Raw genomic sequence first — 17,157 nt, forward strand, 5'->3', positions numbered from 1 at the left:
ATGGATGATTAAAATGAAGTTAGCCACAAAATTAATTAAAGTTTGGTTTGATTAATATAAAAATATAATTTAAAGTATCTTCATAAAATTGTTTTTAATTGTATTTTAAGGTATATTAATTTAGCGTTAATTGATTTTAATTTAATGTTCTAAAATAAATCGGATTTAACGTGAAGTTAGTTACATAAAAATGGAAATAGAAAATTATAAAAAAAAAACTTTGTTACTTTAAAAATATATTATTAAGACTTAAATTAGTAATTAATTATGAAATAAAAAGGCAAATAAGAGTATTAAAATTTATTTAAAACACATCACACAATCCACATTCACAAAAGAATATCCAGGGGTGGTCACAAAAGATTGATTATAATCTTTGGTTTATTTCCAAACATGTATAACAGAATATTATACATGTTTATACATTATACATAAGCGTATTTAGATTAATAAATAATAAAATAAATACACATGGTTGAACTAAGCAAGTTTCTTTCTATGGTTTCTTAAAAATATAATAAACACAAACCGTACAATCTTTTCGTACATAACAAACATAAGAGCTGCAGTTAGAACAGTTTGATAGAGTTTGGCTTCGAGTCCACTAAACAAAGCAGCTGGCCCCTTTTTCTTGAGCAAAGCGTACAATAATACTAAAGTGTTGATCTTATTTTTTCCATGACGTTGTCTTGCTTGAGCCAATTGAATAGGGTAAGTCAAGACTGTAGCCACAGCTTTAGCAGCAGCACCCATTAAAAAGAAAGCGAGGGTTGATTTCGCTGGAATGTTACGTTTTAACGCTTCATAAACGGTGAATTGAATAGCTGGATTTGAGACTAGAACTAAAGAGGATCCTACTCCAGACCATAATGCTGATAATCCTTCTGTATTCATTATATGAACCATGCCATCTAATAAACCGGTAAAGAATTTTTGCTTTTCAACCTAAAAAATTATAAATTAGAGATAGAGTGAGGTTAGGTTTTTTTAAAATTTTTTTTTTAAGTACTTTTAGACGACTATTTACTACCCATAATGGGCAAGTAACTAAAACGTTGATTATTCCAGCTATTATCCCAAGTTTTAAGTCTCCAAAAGTGGAACTTTTTTGTAGAGCTTTAAGGCCATGGAATGAATAGAAATAAACGAAATTTGAGGCACCTAAACTCACTAAAACTGGAGCTAATCCTCGATAAAGGGCTTCACTATTAACAAAAAAATGTTTTATTATAAATAAGTGGTGAAGCAAAAAACTTACATTCCTTCTGTTTTGAGAATTTGTGTTAAAATTTCAAAAGTACTCAGATTTTTATTGTTGTTATCTTCAACTAAAAGTAATTAATGGATTATTTTAAGTAAAAACCTCAGGAATAATAGAGCTCACCTTGTAATCGAAATCTAATTGTGTCCAATGGGTAGAAAACAGACATTGAAAAAATGCTACCCTAAATATACAAAGATAATTAATATTATCTACATTAAATTGAAATACTTACGGTAGCACCGGCAATAGCATGAACCAACGTTTCATAGCTAAAAAGAATATTTCTTGGCATAATATATTTTTATAAATACAAATTAGAAACAATTAAAATTTGCGATGCGAATCGTTCGACGATCGCTCAAAAACTAAAGTCATCGTTTAATAAACTTACGTACTTTGAGTGCATGGTTATTATATCATCTTTTATAGATAAATTTGATTGAAGCAAAGGTTATATACGGCCGGTTATTTTATTAAGAATTTTTTTATTGGAATGAGAACGTCGTAGGCATCACGCGACGCCGGGCGACGACGTCGGATCGATCAGCCGACGGACCGGAGACGGAAGTCTAACTAAAGTTAAAACCAAAAAGTTACTGTTTCCGTATTTAATTCTGTTAACGTAAAAAGTTAATTGAAATTCCCAATAATAACGGTTTATACAACAGTTTTTAAGAAGTACATTTCACAAAAACTGTAAAAAAGGAAAATGGAATTTTTGTTTTTTTTATAATAGAACTGATAAGAAGTAATGGGTTGTTACTGATTAAAATGTATTGTATTTTAATGAGGATTTGTAATTTGAAAATGTATCTTGTTATAATTTAAAATTTAAATGAAACGTAATAAGGTTAGATTTAAATTTGACTATTTAACAATATAAAATGTTTGTAAAATCGAGTGCGAGAAGTTACCCCCCAAGATTGTTCTAGAGTTGTTCAACATTGTTCAAAAGCGGCAAATAAAAAAAATAAAAACTCGGCAAAAAACGTTATTTATTAAAACCATTATTGGAAAAATCAGATTTTCTTTGTTGTTCTAGTTGTTTTTCTAGAAAATCAAAATTTTGGGATACAGCATTGCAAAGTTATAACTGAAAATAGGTTTGGCTGGTAAAATGTCTAGTTGATTGCTGTGACCATAGTTTTTCTATTTTCAATTCCATATAATAATAATAATAATTAATTTATTGACCTGATAACAAAAACCTGATACAAAAATATAATAACATTAATAACATATCAAAATAAAAATACTATTAATTAAATCAAGTCAACTCGGACGATTGTCAGAGGAGGTTTAGATAAACAATTCTGATTTTCACAATCGTCCGAAAATACTATAAATAAGAAGAAAACAGATAAATCGAGAAAACACGCAAAAACACAAAAGAACAAAAACAAAATTGTTTTTTCAACATTTTTTCAACATCAAAAAACAAATTGTAATTTAAATGCTTTTTTGAAGGCAAGCACTGATTGTTTAGAGCGCAAAGCTTCCGGCAAATAATTCCAAAAATCGGCAATTGTGTAAGAAAAAGACCTTTTAAACAGTTGGGTGCTATGAGGCAGGATAGACAAGCAGTTCTTTCTGCGGATGTTTATAGAGGGTGTTTTTTTAAGCCAGATAGAACTTACGAAAGGGTTAACTGTCAAACGAACTGTGATACTGCGCTCATTTTTTGATATTTATGATCAGTATACTCTGGCAAATCATCATGAACAGATTGACGCTTGAACAACGCTACCATATTATCCAGATTTACTTTGAAAATCCGTCATCAATTTGCATAACTTATAGACGACTTCGTGATTTGTATGGCGCACATAATCGTCCATCTGAGCAAGCCACCCGTCGAACTGTGGAGAGATTTCATACTACATAGTCTCTAAATGATGCAATAAAATCACCACGTCGAAGAAATGTGCGTGCTGAAGAGAATATCAGCGCTGTAAACGAAGATTCAAATTTATAGATTCGTTGTCGGTCGCAGGAATTAGGGCTTTCTCCGTCTACTACGTGGAAAATTTTGCCCAAAGATCTTGGCCTACACCCGTTTAAATTCCAGCTGGTGCAGGAATTAAAACTACGAGACCATCATATGCGTCGTTCTTTCGCCGATTGGACTCTAGAGCAGTTGGAAACTGATCCGATGTTTTTGATTGACATTTTTGCCTTAACGGGCCGCATATGGAGTGAAACCAATCCACAACAGACCCTACAGACTCCATTACATCCAGAAAAATACACCGTTTGGTGTGGTTTGCACGCTGGTGGCATCATTGGACCTTATTTCTTCAAAAATAAAGTCGGAGCTCGCGTTACCGTCAATGGAGATCGTTACCTCACCATGATCAATGATTTATTGTTTGAAAATATGGATGATATTGATCCGGGCGAGATGTGGTTTCAACAGGACGGCGCTACGTGCCATACAGCGACCGCAATCATCGACTTATTCAAATCAAAATTTGGCGATAAGTTGATTTCGAGAAATGAACATGCCAATTGGCCTCCAAGGTGGTGCGATTTGACACCTCTCGATTATTTCCTTGGTTTATGCTGATAAACCAGCAACAATAGACACCTTGGAAACCAACATTGTTCATGTTATTCGTGACATACGGCCAGCAATGCTCGAAAAAGTGGCCCAAAATTGGACTTCCAGAATGCGCTTCGTCAAGAACAGCCGCGGAGCCCATATGCCCAAAATCATTTTTAAATGTTAAACGCTATAGATTGATCTTTCGATCACAAAAATTTTTTTGTTTAAAATTTAATTTTTTGTGTTACTTTTTTCAATTTAAAGTTCTATCGGCCTTAAAAAAACACCCGTTATTATGAACGTCCGTTCTAAATCTGATTTTATTGTGCAGGTAAGCCGGAGTTTTGAACATAATAATTTTGAAAAATAATACTCCCTCATGAAAAATTCTCTTTGCTTTCATACTCAGCCACCGTATCTCGGGCAAAAGATTGTAAAAGATTCTTTGATTTCGACGTATACCAAATATCAAACGGAGATACGCCCCCTGGACTCGTTGGACTCGTGCCGCAGCATCTGCATGCAGATGAGGTCCATAAACAGCGTTGCAGTGATTAAACCGAGAAAGTATCAACGTACCAGTGAGCAAGGCTCTACTTTGCGTGCTTAAAATGTGACGGTTGGCGTATAAAAACTTTAGCGTGGCATACGAACATCTAATTAAGTGATTGATATGTGTATTAAAACGCATATCCGAATCCAGCCATACTCCCAAGAGTTTCACAGTATCAACTACGCACAATTCATCGCCGCCCACACGAATGCTCAATGATGCTCTGGCAGGACCAAGGTCTTTACTTCTACCGAATATAATAGCTGATGATTTCGGAAAAGCTGAAACGGAAAGCTTAAATATAGTTGTGTATCATCCGCATAAGGTTGTAATTTACAGTAACGGACGTATAACGAGAAGGCACTAGTATAGTATAGGATAAATAAGCAACATTTGATGACTGATAGTGTCAAATGCCTTAGAATAGTCAAGCGTCACCAGGGCCGCATCAAGGCCAGAATCAGAGGAGCGCACAATGTCATCTGTAAGGTTTAAAAGAGAAGTAGCGCACGAAAAACCCGGACGAAAACCCGATTGGGAATCAGGCAGAAGATTATATTGAGTTAGGTGTGTTTGCAGCTGACGATCCACAATTTTTTCAACAACCTTGGAAAGGCCGAATAGAAGACAAATGAGCCTTAAATCGCTATAATCGGAAGGATTTGGTTTTTTGGGTATTGCAACAGCAATAGACTGTTTCCAGATGGTAGGGTATACATTTTCTGTTAAACAAAAATTTACGATATGTAAAATGTATCCAGATATAAAAGGAAAACACATCTTAACAAATTTTAGTGCTATGCCTAATCCATACCTAATTAACCTTCTTAATTAACCAGAAAAACCTTTTTTCCCTAGTTTAAACGTAAAACACATCTAGAACAATTTGAATCAGCAAAGTTTGAGTGATTTTAAATTGTTCTATGTATTTTAATTCTTAATATGTAATTTAAAACTACTGACGCACGAATTACTGACTGAAACTTCCTAAAACTTTAATTTTCAAAGAGTAAAGTGTCCTTTATAGAGTTGTTCTAGTGAAAATAATAGCTGTTCCAGATTGCTTTAGGTTTAATAAGTATATATTTGTAACATGGAATTGAAAATAGAAAAACTATGGTCACAGCAATCAACTACACATTTTGGCAGCCAAACCTATTTTTAGTTATAATTTTGTAATGCTGTATCCTATAATTTTGGTTTTCTAGAACAATATTAGAACAACTAGAACAACCCAGAACAACAAAGAAAATCAGATTTTTTCAAAAATGGGTTGCTAGTCAAAAAATCCCTTTTTTCGGTTTTTCTCGCCAAGTTTTTATTTTTTCTATTTACCGCTTTGGAACAATGTAGAACCGTTCTAGAACAACAATGAAAAATTTAAAAACCAAAAATGGGGGGCTGACTTCCCGCACTTTGTAAAATCATAAAATTTGAAGTGCTCTTTCAATCATCTAAAGTGCTTACCTAAATATTGAATTGCATAATAATAAAACCCTTCCAGCTAAACGCTTATGCCTTTATGAGCCTGGTTGAAACCCTTTTTCACGACCTTTTTGTTGAGCCACCTTATGTGTTTGCGAGAATTGAGGAGGAAGACGCGATGAAAATACAAAAAACTTTGAAAATGATAAAGATAAAGTAGCCGAAAATCTTGCTATTGAAGAGAGCAAAAGAAGATCTAACAAGATTAACAGGACATCATTTTATTGGAAAAAAAACAAAAAATGGTCCACGTCGAAATGTAAGAACGTGCGCAAGAACACAATAAGATATTTGGACGACCACCTAATAATAATCACCATTAAGACTTGCATGAATAAATATGTTCAAAAACAATAAGACAACTAAAAAATGTAAACAACGAGAAGAACAAAAAGATTATGAGTATGGGAACATGGAACGTACAAGGGATGAGAACAAAAACAAAAAAAATCGTTGACGCAAGATGACGAAAGAATGTTCAGATAGTCGTGTTAACAGAAACAAAAAGGTATAGGTGTGGAACATCTAGAAGAATGTTCCGAATCAGAATGAATTGAAAGTCTTAGGGGATTTAAATGCATGAAGGGGAAGAAGAACAAATAGCGAAATTGTAGGCAGATTTGGAGAACAGACAACGAATAAACTTAGAATCCAAAATGGTTTCTTTAAACATAGGGAAATATATAAATACACATGGCATCAAGAAACAAGACAACTCAAATCGATTATAGACTACAGTGTCACGAAACTAAATTCTAACTTAAAAATCCAAGATACAAGAGTTTGCAGAAGCCTAGAATGCGTATCTAAACACTAAATTAACAATAACCCGCAAGCTATACAACGCAATATAACACAGATAGCTTATTACACGACAGCATAAAGTACCTATACCATTAGTCAAAAAAATCAAAAAATACAAAGGGGACAAACGCAATGCAAACATACTTAGTGCTTCTTGACGCAACACGAGAAGCAGCTAAGGGAGCCTTAGGTGAATAACAAAGAATGGAACGAAGACCTGCAAAAACAAAAAACATACCAGAAATTGCTGAATCAGGTTACACCAGGGAACAAAGTTGATCATAGAAGGGAACAGTCAAAATATAAAAAACTGATAGACTAATTTAGCCGATACATGGGACGCATACTTAGGAAGATCACGCTTGTAGCCTAATACGACCCTTAAAAAATGATAACAATGAAAAATTAAACGTACCACTCATACCTGCATCAGTTTGGAAAGAACATTATGGAAGCAAATTGATAGAGCAAAGATTTCAGTACATAACACAAACCCCAGAAACACATAGAGTAGATGGTCCTGAGGTAGAAATAAAAGCAGATCAAGTAAAAAAGCACTGAAGGCAATGAAAAACAACAAAGCAAGCGGTCCAGAGGGAATTCAAATTCAACTAATAAAAAGGCGCCGGACTCATTGCTAGAAATATTGGCAGATATCTTGAAGACTTTGCGCATGGCGAAAAAATCCAGAGGCTTGGAAGAAAGAGTGGATAACACCAACCCATAAAAACAACGAAAAGGAGATAGAAAGAACTGTAATAACCACCGATGTCTAATAGTTACAAATTCCTTAAGCAGACAATACGGTCGAATAGTAACAAATTTGATACAAGAAGAATGGGTACCATGTGAAATGGAAAAACAAGCAGGATTCTAAGCGGGTAGAACGTGCATGGATAATATATTTAGTCTAATGAATTCAATAGACGAGAGTGCCACGTTTTTTGTAAGGAAGGATTACTTAGCTCCAAAATCATATTCAACATATTATCATAAGCTGAATAGTAAATTAACTGAATGTGCATTAGTAGTATAGGTACCAGATACTCTGCGTTAATCAGCATTCAGCATGTGAATATATTTCTGGTAAGTAAACACAAATTAAAAATCTTTCGTCAAGGAAGACCCTCTAATATTGTGTTTTATGTAGGTTATTGTCGCATTTCATGTCAGTAGCAATATAAATAAGCACAAATGCTTCATGCGTTGGAATACTGATAATCCCCATGAACTAAGAGAGCATATTTGATCCTCTCCGAAAGTAAACATATGCTGTGGCATTTTTAAGTTTGGAGTACTTACTCCATATTCTTTTAATGATTAGTATACAACGGAAAATTCTTACCTAAATAAACTACAAAATTTTATTATAGACAATCTTCCACTTCTAAATAACTATTAAACTAACTAATAACTATTTGTGGCTTCTTGTTTTCATCTTCAGAAATTTTACCTATGTTGTACATCGTTGTCAAGGCTTGTAAAAAAATTATCAGTTGTCTCATATCTCCCTGTAGCATGCTATATCCACACTCCCTGATCCTTCTAACCCTGTTATCATATCTAAGACAACACGCTGTCCCGGTTGCATTCACGATGGTTTATTAGTTTTTCGATGTATATTTAGCAATTATGAGCATATGAGTTATATTGTCACAGTTTGCCCAAATCTTTATCAAATACTTTCCTGGTTTAGATGGAATATACTGTTTGAAGGGGTACCTTACACGGATTGTGAACAACGTTAGTCGATAAGTATATTTTCATTAAGTATGCATCTTGTAGAGTGGATAGCCATAAGTTAAAGAAAGCTCTAATCAGTGATAATTTGTTTAAATCTTGAAAATGATGAAAACGTAAAGATTAGGAAATGAATCTGATTTTAGCCATAGACTCCTTGAAGATAGAGCGTCTATCTTCTACATTTCCATAAGGCACTATTCTTCATACTAACTTCTGCGTTAGTGCACTGAACGACGTTACCACCGTAGTAAAATATCATCTGTACCTTTATCAGTTAGCTGAACCGATCTTCGTTCGGCCAAAATTTACATTGAATTAGGTAAAGTACCGAGTAGATGGCAAAATAGAAAGGTTTCGAATTTCCAGAAACACTACAAATTCCCACCACAAAGTAAACAAAAAGTTAAATTCGAGTATATTTCTATTCTATATTTTTGTACAGGATGACATGGCACTTATTTCTGTAATCTTACTGCTTATAACAACAGTTTCAAGATTAGTTTTATGCGAACAATCTCTTGAAACGGCACGGCATAACTTAACACGTGCGGCGATACTGGCAATAATCACTCATTGAATTTGGAAATAGGTTTATCAATAAGTTTCACAATTTCACGAATTAAAGTCACATCAATTTAAAATAATGTACAAAATGTTGCAATCCCGCTTCAAAATCGTTCAAATATAGTGCAGCAGAAATCGATTAATGAACAAGTTTTTGACCTACCTTAATAACTGGGAATGTTATGAAACTTATACATCTAACTATCTCAAAGACAATTTCTGTTGATATTTTGCTCTGATAATATCTGGAATATCGCGAAATTTCATTTAATACGTATATTTAATATTTAGAGTCCAAAAATTTTTATCTACATTATTTTTATATTATTTTATCTACTTAAATAATTTGTATTATTGGAAATTTAATACATTTAGTTTATTGTTAAATCTTTTCCTTTTAATTTTGGACTACATTAAAATATTTTCGTAACTTTTAAACCACTTATATATACACAAAAAATAGATAAAGACCAAATAATCGTACGACAAATGTTTAAGATAAAATTATTATTAAAGTGTTCGTCCTTGACTTTTCAAATTTGTAACCAAACTATAAACGAGTAATTTAATTCTGCTTGTTGTGTATACTATATAAAAATTTAACGTCAAGGTTATTGAATTAATTGATGTTGAAAATTTATTGTCATCCTACTAAGAATATTATTTCGTCATACAATTTTTAAAAAACATTTAGTAACAGTATTTATAAAAAAATGTTAACACGATTTAAGGAAGTACGTAAATAAGTTGTTTCGTTCTTTTAATGATTTGATCTCATATCAATATCATCGTTGTTTTTAATCTGTTTCATGACAAAGCAGAAAAGAGAAATGTATATTTAGATTTCAGAGTATAGTTACTAAATTTCGTTTAATGTTTGATATTTCTACAAAACATAATTATCTAGATTTATAAAATAATCTTTTGGAAAAATTAGCTTCGAGTAATTTAATATATTAAAATTTATAATATATTAATATTTAAATTCAACTTCATCTTCTACGGAATATCAGTTACGTAAAGTGTATACAATTGAATCAAAGAAGTTTTAGTCCATTGAAGAGATTGAGAAACTGGTAGGTCTACGATTGAGAGGAATGTGCATGCTAAGTGTCCATCGAGAGAAAGTGTAAATTGGAAGCAAATTCCAATAGATTTAAGATTTCATAACGCTTTTAGGAAACCTTTTGTGATTAGTAATCATTATTAGCTGATTGTTAATTGAAACAATCGTAATGTAACGGAACATGGAACATGACATATACGGAGCACAAAAGACGGTATGGGGAATGATAAGAAGATGGAAATTTGCAGTAATAGACTACACATAAACACAATAAGTCGATGAGTCCTTCTGGAAAACTTACTTCGAGCAATAGTACGCGGACGTCTCCGAAAAGAAGGACAAGGAAGAGAATGAGAAAGAAGATGAAAGTACCGAAGAAATCCCAAAGATACCAGAAATGACGGTGAAATACGCAAGAAAGATTAAAAATACCTGGGCTAAATAACATACCAAATAAGCTTTTGAAATATGGAGGACAACAATTAATGGCAGAACTTACAAAGCTCTTCAATGCAATAGTATTAACCAAAGAAGTCCATAATAAAAGAAAAAAGAGCATAATCATTCCCATATTCTCTGTTACGCTCAACCATGAAACTTTTCACAAAGATTATAGCAGCAATAATGCGCCAGTATGTAAACATATCGAAGGAACAACAAGGATTTAGGAAAAATAGACCAACCGTGGATGCCATCTTCATAATTAGGCAAGCAGTAGAGAAGGGTATAGAATATGGAAACATTTATATTTATTTATTTATTTATGTACATAGGACACAGCACAGGACGAACCTAATAAAAGCTGAAAAGAATAAGAACAAAACAAAATAATAAAGACACAAAATAACATCAGTAGTGAAAAGTAGTAAAAAAATAAAATAAAATAAGATAAGTAAAATAACCGATCAAAAATTCTGATTGAAATTAAGGAAACATTCTATAAACAAGTAAAAAATAACAACAATAAGGAATTGCTGATTGTAATGTTAACAATGATACGGCTTGCTCCCAACAGCAGTTAAGGTCGATTTTTTAAACGAGCTAATGTTGATAAGAATTAGTAAGTGTTGTAGGAGTGAAAAAGAGAAAATCATATCTCAACATTCTGGGCGGAACATGCAAATTCACTAGAGACGTAAGCGAAGTCGAATTATACATATTATGTGTTAATTTATAGAATAGCAATACGAATACATCACTAGCAAAACGTCGCTGAGTCAGTCGCAGAAACCGAAAAGATTGGCACGCCGAGTCGTAGTCAACATAGGTGATATGAGACTTCCGACATAAAAATCGAAGGAATCTCTTTTGGACTAGTTCTAATCTTACACACGTACATGTCATATTTAGGATTCCAGACGACGAACAATAATTTAAAACGCTGAATACATACGCAAAGTAGAGAGTTTTTATGGAACTGATATCAGTGAAATCAGTCGCTGATCTCATGAGAAATCCAAGCATGCGAGAAGCCTTGTTGACCACCGAGTCGACGTGCTCATTAAATAAAAGTTTACTATCAAAGGTCACCCCCAAATCTTTTATAGACGTGACTCTCTGCAACAATTCCCCACCAATAAAGTAATCAAAACGTATGGGATTAGCTTTCTTTGTAAATGTGATGGTAACACATTTACTAAAATTTAGGCTAATAAAATTTATCAGACAATATTGAGCAAGGCCGAGGAGATCGCGCTGAAGAGCAAAACAATCCTTAGGGCCAGATACACGGCAGAAAATTTTTAAATTGTCTGCATACATTAAACAGTTTGAACGTTTAAAACAATGAAAAATATCATTAATGTAAATATGGAAGAGCAAGGGGCCAAGGATGCTTCCCTGAGGGCCACCTGCGAGGAGAAACCTCTAATCCTGACACACTGCGTTCTATCAACCACATAGGAAGCGAGCCACTGTTGTATGTTTGCTGGGCAAACCAACTTGCTCTATTTTATTTAATAATAACAGATGATCAACCTTATCAAATGCTTTGATAAAATCAGTGTATACGGAGTCAACTTGGTAGTTATCGTTAAAAGAATGCAAAATATAATTAGTGTATTCAAGAAGATTAGTCTCTACTGAGCGACCAGCAAAAAAACCATGCTGTCGTTGGTCTAAAACATTCTTAACAGTGTAAAAAATTGGTTTATAAATTAAGCTTAGGCAGTAGAGAAATGAGCCTGTAATTTTTGACGGAACTTCTACTGCCAGATTTGAATATAGGCACAACTGTGTCACGCTTCCATATTTGCGGAAAGACGCATTCTCTTAAAGATCTATTGTACAAAATTGTTAAAGGCTCACTAAGAGATTCACAGCAGTTTTTAATGAGAACAGGAGGTACACTGTCGCCGCCGGGCCCTCCAGTAGAGTTAACCGCTCCCAGAGCTCTCAAGACCTCAGCCTGCTCAAACTGTAGGGACTGGTCGCAAAAGCGCGAATTTACAAGGAGAAAACCATTGTTGCCACACGTAATCCGCGATGAGCGAAATACCGAACCGAAATAATTGGAGAACAGATCGCAGATGTGCGATCTTTTATATGTTTCTTAAACCTCACCAAAGCGTTTGACAGGATAAGATTAAACAACGTATTTGATAACCGAAAAAAGGAAATATGTGCCGCAAACCATAATGGATATCATAAAACAACAAAGCCACAATACTAATTGTATAACCACTCACATACTAGTTGATCAAAGACTGACAGAGGAAATACAAACGCCAACTGGAATCCGACAAGGAGATTCTGTAAGCCCGTAATTATTCAATTTGATAATGGAAGAGATAATAAACCATATCAGAGACATAGAAGGGGTTACTCATTCACAACGAGCAAAATCAAAATTGTCTGCTTTGCGGATGGTGCCGTTATCGTAGCAGCGAAGACGATTATTATTATTATGCATTATTATTATTATTTACAACAGCTCCTACACACATCCAATGTAAAAGCTACAGCCTTCAACCTGCAAGTATCCACTACAAAAACCAAAAGCCTCGTTGTATCTAAAGAGCCAGTCAGATGCAAACTTGATCTAGAAAACAAAGTAATAGAGCAAGTTATGTCAATCACCTCATATCAAAATACAATACAGAAAGCAAACAAAACCAGCCGAATATCTGGGGCAATTAGGTTCGTAATCTGGAACTACACCTATATGAATAAAATGGCAAAAGTAAGAATATACAAAATCTGATAGACACCCATACAACAAAACGAATACTAGCATTACAACTAACAATAACTGCAAACTGGAAACTTTCGGGTTAAGCCGAGTGTTTTGGAAAAAATTTTTGACGTTTCGGATGTTATGTTGCAACCTTCTTCAGAAACAATTGTATATGTCAACGTAAGCGGTAATGAAACTCATGAAGCCATTATTTAATAAAAGTAGTATATAACAATTTAACGTCAAAGTTATTGAATTAATTGATATTGAAAATTTATTGTCATCCTACTAAAAATATTATTTCGTCACACAAATTTTAAAAAACATTTAGTAACAGTATTTATAAAAAAAAGGAAATACGAAAAAATTAAAATGCTTTAAGGAAGTACGTAAATAAGTTGTTTCGTTCTTTTAATGATTTAATCTCATATCAATATCATCGTTGTTTTTAATTTGTGTCATGACAAAGCAGAAAAGAGAAAAGTATTTTTAGATTTCAGAGTATAGTTACTAATTTTCGTTTAATGTTTGATATTTCTACAAAACTTAATTATCTAGATTTATAAAATAATCATCAATTCTTAATGTTCTTTTTTTGTCAATGGAGTAACCTTTGACAATTTTTATTCTTCAATTGATAACAACAGATCTTCTTATCTTACACTCAACAAATACGTATTGAATAATTAAATTGAATACAAGAGGGAATCCCAAAAATCGTATGGTTCCAATGCAGGTAAAATGGGAGGTAAAACTAAAGAAAGTAATGGTTTTGAGATGAAAAGGTTAACAGGACTGATCTTTCTATTTACCATACAGGGTACCAATTCTGTAGAAACTACAAAGAGGTATACCACAATAAAGTAACCCAAAGTTGCGATGAATTATAATTTTACAATGGGAGATGTTTAGTTTTATTTCTAATTTAGAGTTTCTAAATCTCATGAAAAGGTGGATGTGCAATTAAGAGCCTAAACCAATTATGATTAACCGAACGTCATTTTTTGAAACCAATTTTATTTATTTATAAATTATTAACCTATAATAATCTGTATTACTCTAAAATCATGGACTTGCATATTTTATTCCAAATAGACACACTATTTTTGTTCACTTTGCGGTTTAAATAATTCACATTTGCTCTAGTTAACACCGCGTTAGTCTGTATGTCTGTCCAGGCTATTCGGAGCATTCTTCTATGCAACTATATCTCGATTGCTTCCAGGCGATTGATCGATGATTTAGAGTCCATATCTTAGTTCCATTTAACAACACCGACCAGACGTAACCTTTGATCATTCTTTGACGCAATTTTAGGTTTAAGTTGCCGTTACAAAAGAATGATTTCATTCTCAGAAAAGTTGTGCGAGCTGTGTCAATTCTGCACCGTACATATTATTGCAAAAAGTGAAAAGAATACCAATGGAATGCTCTGATATCAAAGATAGTGAATTCTGTGAGTGTATTAGAAGTGAACCAGGGGTAAAAGAAATTGTACTTTATAGTGATAATAGCAATAGTGGCAAAAAAAATGAGTCCTCCGAAAGTGAGCTAGAAAACATTTTGAATGTACGCAATATAAGACGTGATCGGGTGCTTTCAAGTTCTTAAAGTGATAATGTAATGTTGCTACCTATCATATCCTCCATTAAATCAGAAGGCTCTCAAGTTTTGGATAAAAATGTGCCCATACAGGAGCAAAATTGAAATCAGTCCTTGGAATATTTTACATCCGGGGAGCATGTGACGCGAAAAATTTGAAACTTTTATATTTGTGGAATACAAAATGGAGACCAAGCTTCTTTTCCAGCACAATGAGTCAAAATAAGTTTGAAGAAATATTGAAATTTATTCGATTTGACATAAAAGATGATAGAAATCAACGTGTGAAAATGACAAATTTGCAATAAGTTTATTGAAAATATAAACCTGGTGCAAACATTACAATTAATGTGCAACTTTTTCCAATTAATGCCAGATGCGGGTTTACACAATATTTGCCTAATAAACCTGACAAATTCGGCATTAAATTTTGACTGTCTTCTGATGTTCAAACAACGTATGTTGTAAATGGATTTCCTTATTTTGGAAAGAATGAAACGCCAGCAGCATCGTAATATCTGGGTCAATTTGTGGTACTTAAACTTATTGAGGAGTATACTATGTAAGGAACGACCATAATGTTATGACGACTTTTCGAAAAAACACTTTTTTGAAAAACACCCTGTATCTCTGAAACCGTAAGAGATATCAATATGCGGTTTTCGCCATTAAGTTTCTTATAAAAATCGAGACTTAGGCAGTGATATCATTTTTCCTCTATCTCTTATAGAAAGAGGAATTTCTCTTTAAATGTGTCCAATTTGGCCCACCCTGTACATATTCTTTTATTTTTATTGAATTACACTCTATTAGCTTTATAACCTTGTAAAAGAAAAACTTTGAGGACAGGAGAATTTCCAAAAATGGAAACTGCATTCATGATATGTATTTAAAAAGAGATCTCGTCATTGGACTAATTCATGTGACTATTATGTGAACATTATGGAAAAGATGAGTTTTGTGTTAGTAGAGGCTGAATGGCAAAATTTAGAAACAGATAATTCCCCAGAAATTTGATGATTACTGATGAAAAGCTGTCTAACAAGCAATTTCCAAGCAATTACACCGTTTTAAAAAAGTTGGCTCAACACATTAGAAAGGAAAACTAAAGCCCTAATCAAATATACAATACAGACGAGTCTGCTTTATTTCATAAAATCCTTCCAGATAAAACTTTGGTGGGATCTAACGAAAAAATAGTACCAGGGCATAAAACAATTGATCAGAATGCAATCTGCTTAACAATTACAAAACGCCTTAAAAGATAAATTTGTACCATGCCGCATGTCTACCTTCTTCATGTAAAAAATGACATCTTCGTTAATTAAGAAATGTTGGAAAAACTTAAACGGACAGCAAAGAAGAATGGGAAACCGAAGATTTGATGATTGGCCATAGTAAAACAAAACATAATTGCTGCATAATTAAAGTCAACAGCCAAAAACGAAACAAACACAAATTACATATTTTCTGTAAAATGAATATTCATTACTTTGTTTTCTTACTATAAAACAAAAATTTTTAAAATAACATAATTTATACTTTATTTTTTTAATATTTCCGTCAATTTTAATGCATTTTCTTTTATTTCCTGAAATAACAAGAATTCCAGTAATCCGAATTGCCCTTCTTCTAATTTATTCGGATTATTGAGTCATTACTGTACGTATATTTTTAAAACTAGTCATTTTGACGGGTTTTGGTAGAGATAGCTACAACGTCTCAACTGTTGATAGTTCTAGTGTTAATTACTGTGATTTCTTTTAATTGTTTATTTGATAGGTACTTCGAATGTTATTATTAATTCAACAAAAAAAGATTCATTTTTACCATTTAAAATCGCATTAAGTATTATTTAACAATACCAGACTTACCCTTTCACATAATATTTTTTATGTAAATACACTTTTATGACGTATTATAAGAAAAACCGATTATGCACACCGCAAAAATTGTGTAAAATTGCACAAAAAACAATTAATAATGTTTTTGTTCTTATTTTAAAAATAAATTCTATTTTTTAGTACCTACTTACTTTGAATAAAATGTAAAAATAAAAATAATCCATATTCCAAATAAAATTTTCCTAAACTGGATCACATTTCCAAGGTGTGTCTTTTTCCTTCCCATTACCCTTTTTTTCTTTCGCACTTTCCTTTTTCTTAATTTCGACATTAAATAATTAAAAACAAATATATACACAAATCATCACCGCATTTCTTTTAAACCTGTGTAAACTACAAATGAAAGTATATTTCACTTCACTTTGTGAAAAAGAAATTAACTAAAAAATGTTAAATTATCAGTAACAAACCGCTTATCTCAAAACCAGTCCAACTACAATGAAAGTAAGCCT

The 17,157-nt window shown here is 32.8% G+C and overlaps 1 protein-coding gene across 3 annotated transcripts; it reads right to left on the reverse strand.

The window, feature by feature from the left end:
- Window positions 1–285: 285 nt before the first annotated feature.
- LOC111416782 (Peroxisomal Membrane Protein 34) lies at window positions 286–1,816 on the reverse strand. 3 transcript variants are annotated; one of them, XM_023048884.2, is made up of 6 exons: window positions 1,660–1,816; window positions 1,497–1,533; window positions 1,385–1,445; window positions 1,259–1,328; window positions 1,010–1,205; window positions 286–945 (listed from the first exon to the last, which is right to left on the reverse strand). In XM_023048884.2, the coding sequence occupies exons 1-6, from the start codon at window positions 1,668–1,670 to the stop codon at window positions 481–483; spliced, it is 840 nt and encodes a 279-aa protein (XP_022904652.2). In that variant the 5' UTR covers window positions 1,671–1,816; the 3' UTR covers window positions 286–480. The 3 variants fall into 3 exon arrangements, with proteins under 3 accessions (XP_022904652.2, XP_071053741.1, XP_022904651.2); XM_071197640.1 differs by having other exon boundaries at window positions 1,656–1,709; XM_023048883.2 differs by lacking the exon at window positions 1,660–1,816 and having other exon boundaries at window positions 1,497–1,630.
- Window positions 1,817–17,157: the final 15,341 nt, after the last annotated feature.

This window comes from Onthophagus taurus, chromosome 7 (assembly GCF_036711975.1).
Source record: "Onthophagus taurus isolate NC chromosome 7, IU_Otau_3.0, whole genome shotgun sequence".
Lineage (NCBI taxonomy): Eukaryota > Metazoa > Arthropoda > Insecta > Coleoptera > Scarabaeidae > Onthophagus > Onthophagus taurus.

Excerpts from the sequence above, each read along its gene's own strand:
- LOC111416782 (XM_023048883.2), bottom strand. The coding sequence starts at position 1,556 with ATGCCAAGAAATATTCTTTTTAGCTATGAAACGTTGGTTCATGCTATT. Across the intron at positions 1,446-1,496 it reads ATGCTATTGCCGGTGCTACC|GGTAGCATTTTTTCAATGTC; the intron begins GTAAGTATTTCA and ends TTGTATATTTAG. Across the intron at positions 946-1,009 it reads TAGTAAATAGTCGTCTAAAA|GTTGAAAAGCAAAAATTCTT; the intron begins GTACTTAAAAAA and ends ATAATTTTTTAG.